Source organism: Lynx canadensis, chromosome A1, assembly GCF_007474595.2.
Source record: "Lynx canadensis isolate LIC74 chromosome A1, mLynCan4.pri.v2, whole genome shotgun sequence".
Classification (NCBI taxonomy): domain Eukaryota; kingdom Metazoa; phylum Chordata; class Mammalia; order Carnivora; family Felidae; genus Lynx; species Lynx canadensis.
In genome coordinates, this window is record NC_044303.2 from 117,097,165 (window position 1) to 117,105,532 (window position 8,368).

At 41.6% G+C, this 8,368-nt stretch overlaps 1 protein-coding gene across 1 annotated transcript; it reads left to right on the plus strand.

Moving 5' to 3' along the window:
* The first annotated feature begins 4,509 nt into the window (after positions 1 to 4,509).
* On the plus strand, positions 4,510 to 7,423 carry PCDHB2 (protocadherin beta 2). The gene has a single exon (XM_030320145.1). The coding sequence runs from the start codon at positions 4,691 to 4,693 to the stop codon at positions 7,082 to 7,084; it is 2,394 nt and encodes a 797-aa protein (XP_030176005.1). The 5' UTR covers positions 4,510 to 4,690; the 3' UTR covers positions 7,085 to 7,423.
* Positions 7,424 to 8,368: the final 945 nt, after the last annotated feature.

Consider the following 8,368-nt stretch of genomic DNA (forward strand, 5'->3'; position numbering starts at 1 on the left):
AAGTTCTGCATAAGGGAAAGAGTAGCTGTCTCAAATTGAGCAGCATGGTGTCAGTGTGAGTGATAGTGTTTGATGACAATGGCAACTTACCCTTCATATTTTACCTGATGCAGAAAGAGATACCGGATGCAGAAAGATGTTGAAGGTGGCAGCAGTGAACAGAGATTAGGTCTGGAAGGCCTTCGTGTGTTATCAACTATTTATAGGCTTGAATCTCAGTCTGTTTAACATGAAATCCCAAGACAGGGAAGTATATACTACCAAGTTTCTGAGTAATAGCAACCTAGCCATGATCTGACTTAAGGTTATAGTCAAGGACACTGAGATGCCACCTTACTCCATGTTCAGGCTATGACCTGTTGCTGGTCAGTTGTCTTTTTCAGCTCTACTGACCATATTTTAACAGGTGCCAGGAAAAGTTTTAGACTCCTCACTTAGCATCTACTTGGTCATTATTGTGGTCTCAGTATTCTTCAGCTATCTTATCTGCCTATTCCTTTTCATGGTGTGTGTTCAAATAAGTACCCTAATGTGACAGTACACTCATAATTGCATTTTCTCATTTTCAAATATTATTTCCTTATATATATTTATCACATTTAAATTGGTAATTTATGCTTTGTATTTTGTAGTCAGATTCTCAGGTTTCCTTCCTGTTGACATATTCTTTGCCTTCCCTTACATCTTTAGACTTCATTATTTATTACTTTTCTGTATTGTATTTGGTAGGTAAAAAACACTTAGGCATATTTTCTTTCTAAAATGAAATTTCAGGGTGAGGGGATGAGCAAAATGGATGAAGGGAATCAAGAAGGACAGACTTCCAGTTACAAAATAAATAGTCATGGGGATGTAAAAGTACAGCATAGGGAATATAGTCAGTAATACTGTAATAACTTTGTATGGTGACAGATGGTAACTACACTTATCGTGTGAGCATTTTGTAATGCATATAAATATTGAGTCACTATGTTGTATACCTGAAACTAATATAATAGCATATGTCAATTATACTTCAATTAATTTTAAAGAGAGAGAGAGAGAGAGAGAAACCAAGAAACAGACTCTTAACTATTGAGGACAAACTGATGGTTTCCAGAGGGGAGGTGTACGGGTGATGGGTGAAATAGGTGATGGGGATTAAGGAATGCATTTGTCCTGATGAGCACTGGGTAATGTATGGAATTGATCAATCACTATATTGTACACCTTAAACTAATATAACATCGTATGTTAACTATGCTGGAATTAAAATGAAATAAAATAGGGGCGCCTGGGTGGCGCAGTCGGTTAAGCGTCCGACTTCAGCCAGGTCACGATCTCGCGGTCCGTGAGTTCGAGCCCCGCGTCAGGCTCTGGGCTGATGGCTCAGAGCCTGGGGCCTGTTTCCGATTCTGTGTCTCCCTCTCTCTCTGCCCCTCCCCTGTTCATGCGCTGTCTCTCTCTGTCCCAAAAATAAATAAACATTAAAAAAAATTAAAAAAAAAAGAAATAAAATAAAATGAAATTTTAATTGTGCTCTTAGTAAAAATGCAATCATCTATCAGACTGCCAAGACCTGATACAAATTTTAGCTTATTTTAATAATGGGAGAGAAGATATCTGAGATTCTTGGGAAAAAATCATATAGAGTATATGAAAACATATAAAACATATATATACATATGTACGCATATATACATATCCCTAGGAGAGAGAGAGAAAGAGACGTAGTCCAATATATACACAATACTAGCCAGAACCCATGGCAATGCCTGGTCAAGACTTTCTTTCAAGGGAACACTTTGTACTAATGGACTATGATAATTCTCCTAAAGCAAAAAATGCCAAGGTTGTTATGCAAGTGTCCCTTTCCCAACCATTAGTTGCACATTCATTCTGGGGGAAGCAAAAAAAACAGCATCTTCATATCCCCCACTCGAATCACCTTTATTTTGAAATCCTTCTTGCTTGAGATTTGTAAAATATATATCTTAATGGATTATGGAAAAACTTAGTTGTTTGTATCCTTAGTAATTCAAAAGCAAATTGTTTGAGTATTACCACAGGCCCACAATTTCCACATTAGTATAAGTGCGAGAACACTTGCTATCAAATGAATTTAAATTTTTTGTTATAATATTAATATAAACATAATTATGAAAAGAAAAACTAATATCAACAGAATAAAGTAGGCATTTATTTTCTAAATGTTAAGGAACCTGTGATTGCCCAATTTTTTTTTTTACGTAATTACAGAAAATAAATGAGAACTTTAAAAAGTGTTATGTCATGATTACATTTAATAAATCATCCATTCCAGTTTTCTGGAAATACAGGGGATAGAGGAACAGGTCAGATGATACCACAAGGAAACAATCAGACAAATCCAGAATGTAGAACAACCTACAAGACAATGAGTCTGGATACTGAAAAAAAACTCAGTATCATAAAAGACAGGGGACTGTTTTACAATAAATAGATGCAACACCAATACAATCATGAAACTGTTAAAAAACAAATCTTCTAAGACATTCTTTATAACAAGTGGTCAAGAAAGTAAGTGCATTTGTAAAAGGAAATCAAGAGTGCATATGAATTCTTACTAAAGTTAAAGACATTGAGGAAAGATAATAGAAAAATGAGATTCAATAGGGATTGGATTTTAGATAATGTTATGGAATTATTAATTTTGTTAAATGTGCTAATAGGATTATAATTATGTAGGATAATGACTTTATACTTAGGAGATGCCTGCTGAAATATATAGAGGTGAAGTATTATGTCTTCAAATTACTTTCAAATGGGTAAGCAAAAAAGGGGGTATTTGTGTGTAGAATAAAAATATATAAAGATAAAAAATATGTAGACAGAATAAATATGGTAAAAATAAGTTTTAAATTTGGATGGAGGTTAGAATTATGTTTGTATAATTCTCTTAACTTTTCTATGTATTTGAAACATTTCTCAGTACAAATATTTAATTAGTAGACTCAATATTCTAGAGAAGTTTTAGGTTTTACAGCACATTGAGCAGATAATACAAAAGGTTCCCATATACCCACTTTCTCTCCCTCACAGTGTTCTCTATTAATATCTTGCATTAGTGTGGTTTATTATAATTGATGAATCAATATTGACCCATTATTATTAACTAAAGTCTGTAATTTAAATCCGGGTTCACTCTGTGTTGTTTTATGGGTTTTGACAAATGCCTAATGTCATGTATTCACCATTACAGTATCATAAAGAAAAGTTTCAATGCCTCCAGATCTCACGTGTTTTACTTCCTAATTCCCCTCCTTCTCCTTCCCTCTGGCAACCACTAATCTTAATGTATCTTTACTTTTGTCTTGTCATGTAGTTGCAGAAATAGAGTATGTGCCTTTTCAGACTAGTTTCTTTCACTAAGCAATATGCATTTACATTTCCTACATGTCTTTTTTGGGTTGATAACACTTCTTTTTATAAACATTTTTTAAATACAAAGAGACAATCTTTAAACACCTAACAACAAATTGCAACATACATATCTTGATTGGCACCTGATTTAACAAATTATCTCTAAAAAGACATTTTAAAAGATAATTGAGAAAAATTCACTACCTACTATTTGATAAGAAATTATTGGCGTTGCTAGATGTGACAGCTGATTTGAGGTTATGTAAAAAATGCTCCTGCTGCATCTGGGTGGGTCAGTCGGTTAAGCCTCCGACTCCAGCTCAGGTCATGATCTTGCAGTCTGTGGGTTCAAGCCCTGTATGGGGCTCTGTGCTGACAGCTCAGAGCCTGAAGCCTGCTTTGGATTCGTGTCTCCCTCTCTCTGCCCCTCCCCTGCTCGAGTGCTCTCTCTCTCTCAAACACACACACACACACACACACACACACACACACACATTAAAAAAAGAAAATAAAAATATTAATACATTAACATGAAGACATTTTCCGACTACTTTTGGAGATTTTCATGTGGCCCAAATGCATCAAATTTCAGGGAAATGTGAATTGAAAGTGGTCCCCAGAGAAAGAGTAAGAGGAATATTTCATCGTCCTAAGAGAATGTTCTCATTTGAATACTGTGCTTGTCCTGGGTTTCTATAGTTTTTGGTTTCTTTGGGGTGTGAGAATGGTAACCTAAACACCACCGAGATGCATACATGCCCAACTTCTAAATAAAACTGGGAACTGCCTACTCAAAGCCTTGTTTCCTCCTGGGACTGAAGTTATTCCCTTCCAGTTTCCGAAGTCGATTTTTTTTTCTCATTTAAAAAGAGCCCCTTCGATCTGTGAGAAAACTGGAACGGAAATTTGTCAATGCTTGCCGTGGTTGTTATGGATGCAATGAAAAAGGCTTTGGAGACGCAGATAAGACTTTGAGATATTACTTGAAAATACTCCCTTTAGATGGCCATCTGTCTTGAAAGAAAGGATTAGGATTTTCTTCCTGTTTTGGATAAACTAAACACTCAGGAAGGACGCTGGGTGGCGCTGCAGCATTATAAGTAGAACGAAGAGAGCTACCAGCCGGCGCTCCTTGAGCCAAATGCTCCGCTGAAGAAACAAGCAGGAAGGGGAGGCATTCTAAGGTGGTTGCTCCGGGAAATCAGGGCCCTAGGCGTCTCCATTTCTCCTACCATCTACGAGATACTGGGAGATAAGAGCGACAACTCGAGCCGAAGCTGGGTCAAGTTTGCTGGGAGACCGGAAGGCGATGGAGGCCGGAGAGGGAAAAGAACGCTTTCTAAAACAAAGGCAAGTCTTGATATTCTTTGTTTTGCTGGGCATAGCTCAGGTTGCTTCCAAGCCTAAGCAGTACTCAGTGGCTGAGGAAATGGAGAGTGGCTCCTTTGTGGCCAATTTGTTAAAAGACCTGGGGCTGGAGGTAAATGACCTAGCTGCGCGGGGGGCTCGGGTCGTTTCCAAAGGGAAAAAAACGCGTTTGCAGTTTGATAGGCAGACAGGGAATTTGTTGTTAAACGAGAAACTGGACCGGGAGGAGCTGTGCGGCCTTGCCGAGCCCTGTGTGCTACCTTTCCAGGTATTATTGGAAAATCCCTTGCAGTTTTTTCAGGCCGAGCTATGGATTAGAGATATAAATGATCATTCCCCGGTTTTCCTAGACAAAGAAATACTTTTGAAAATTTCAGAAAGTATCACTCCCGGAACTACTTTCCTAATAGAACGTGCCCAGGACTTAGATGTGGGAAGCAACAGTCTCCAAAGTTACACGGTCAGTCCAAATTCCCACTTCCATCTTAAATTACAAGACAGTTCCGACGGCATATTACCACAGCTGGTGCTGGACAAAGCGCTGGATCGAGAGGAACAGGCTGAGATCAGGTTTACTCTCACTGCGCTGGACGGCGGGACTCCACCCAGGTCTGGCACTGCCCTGGTCCGCATTGAAGTTTTAGACATCAATGATAACGCGCCCGAGTTTGCAAAGCTGCTCTATGAGGTGCAAGTTCTGGAAAACAGGCCCATTGGATTCCAGGTTGCCGTAGTCTCTGCTAGAGATTTGGACATTGGAACCTATGGAGAAATATCTTATGTATTTTCCCAAGCCTCTGAAGATATTCGCAAAACTTTTCAAATAAATGCAAAGTCAGGAGAACTCATTTTAACACAGAAACTGGATTTCGAATCCATTCAGAGTTATACATTAAATATTCAGGCGACAGATGGTGGAGGCCTATCTGGAAGTTGCATGGTGTTTGTCCAAGTGATGGATTTGAATGACAACCCTCCGGAACTGACTATGTCAACACTTATCGATCACATCCCAGAAAACTTGCAGGAGACCATAATTGCTGTACTCAGTGTTTCAGATCCTGACTCGGGAGACAATGGAAGAATGGTTTGCTCCATTGAAGATGATCTTCCTTTCTTCCTTAAACCTTCTGTTGAGAATTTTTACACCCTACTGACAAACACACCTCTGGACCGAGAGACCAAATCCGAGTACAACATCACCATCACCGTCACCGACTTGGGGACCCCCAGGCTGAAAACGCAGCACAACATAACCGTGACGGTCTCCGACGTCAACGACAACGCCCCCGCCTTCAGCCAAACCACCTACACCCTGCGCGTCCGCGAGAACAACAGCCCCGCCCTGCACATCGGCAGCGTGAGCGCCACGGACAGGGACTCGGGCGCCAACGCCCAGGTCACCTACTCGCTGCTGCCGCCCGCGGACCCGCAGCTGCCCCTGGCCTCCCTGGTGTCCATCAACGCGGACAACGGGCAGCTGTTCGCGCTCAGGTCCCTGGATTACGAGGCGCTGCAGGCGTTCGAGTTCGGCGTGCGCGCGGCCGACCGCGGCTCGCCCGCGCTCAGCAGCCAGGCGCGGGTGCGCGTGCTGGTGCTGGACGACAACGACAACGCGCCCTTCGTGCTGTACCCGCCGCAGAACGGCTCTGCGCCCTGCACCGAGCTGGTGCCCAGGGCGGCCGAGGCGGGCTACCTGGTGACCAAGGTGGTGGCGGTGGACGGCGACTCGGGCCAGAACGCCTGGCTGTCGTACCAGCTGCTCAAGGCCACGGAGCCCGGGCTGTTCGGCGTGTGGGCGCACAACGGCGAGGTGCGCACGGCCCGGCTGCTGAGCGAGCGCGACGCCGTCAAGCACAGGCTGGTGGTGCTGGTCAGGGACAATGGCGAGCCGCCGCGCTCGGCCAGCGTCACGCTGCACGTGCTGCTGGTGGACGGCTTCTCGCAGCCCTACCTGCCGCTCCCGGAGGTGGCGGCGGCCGAGGCGCGGGCCGACCCGCTCACCGTCTACTTGGTCGTCGCCTTGGCGTCCGTGTCGTCGCTCTTCCTGTTCTCGGTGCTGGTGTTCGTGGCGGTGCGGCTGTGCAGGCGGAGCCGGGCGGCGTCTGCGGGTCGCTGCTCGGGGCCCGAGGGCCACTTTCCGGGCCACCTGGTGGACGTCAGCGGCACGGGGACGCTGTCCCAGAGCTACCAGTACGAGGTGTGTCTGACGGGAGGATCTGGGACCGACGAATTTAAGTTCCTCAAGCCGATTCTCCCCAATTTCCTTGGTCTCGGTGAGGAAAGGGTTCATGAAGCAAACCCCAGTTTCAGGAATAGCTTTAAATTCAGTTAAGTATTAATTAATAAGGGTCTACTGAGCCTAGTCTCCGTTAATTTGTGTAAAGTCTTTTTGTACTGCCTTGCCCACTTGGGTTCTTTTTATTTGGTGTGTAGCTATCCTATTCCAATTCAGTGCATGTTGCTGGTGTTTCTAAATGCCTTCGTTTGTGGTGTAAGGAATGCAGATTTCTTTTTCTTTTTGTTGATTAGTCTCACTGTAACTTAATTCAACTTAAAGTGTGAAAGTAAACTTTGTATTTTCTGAAGTCTTTAATTTTTAAGTTAGAATATCTTTTTCCAAATTCACCTTCCACAGTTCCTAGGTTACTTTGCAGAACTTAAAATTTAAAACATTTTTTAAATGTTTGCAATCACTACATAAGCTTATTCTTTTTCCAGAATATTTGTGTTTTGTATATTCTCTTAAACTAGTATAACTTTAATTCTCTTCACTCACATTGGCTAAAACTTTTAACATATGTATGTTCATGAACACTAAAGCAATGTCTCACATTTTTCTAAATATGTATTTCCTTAAAGTATCCTTAAATAGAAGTTATGATTCCTTTGAGATTGTGACAACCTTGACTGTTGGATTCTACAAACCGTTCATATTAAAATGCTCAATTAATCAACCACTAATATTCTCAAATGTAGTTAAATAAGTAGCATATGTCCAGTCGTTTTCAAAGCCATGTAATTCTTAATGCTTTCTATTAAAATTTTTTTCTTTAAACTTTTCTTTTTTTTTTTTTTAATTTTTTTTTCAACGTTTATTTATTTTTGGGACAGAGAGAGACAGAGCATGATCGAGGGAGGGGCAGAGAGAGAGGGAGACACAGAATTGGAAACAGGCTCCAGGCTCTGAGCCATCAGCCCAGAGCCTGACACGGGGCTCGAACTCACGGACCGCGAGATCGTGACCTGGCTGAAGTTGGACGCTTAACCAACTGCGCCACCCAGGCGCCCCTCTTTAAACTTTTCACATCAATTCCCCCTTTAAAATATTAGTTTTAGCAATTACAAACATCTATTAACTTTGAGCAAGTCCTTAAAATCCAAAAGATATGAGGAAATAAACATGTCTTTGTCCTTCACCAAATTTTAGAAACTTCAAATGTAGTTTGGCATTGCATGTTTCAAAATTTTTGGATTGTTTATAATTCCTTTGGGAATAAGCCTGTGAGGAAAAGATTTATCTTGGTCTGGCCATTATTTTGTGTTCTTCTTCTTCTTCTTTTTTTTTTTTTTTTTTTTTTTTTTTTTTTTTTTTTTTTTTGCACCACTAGTTTTCCCT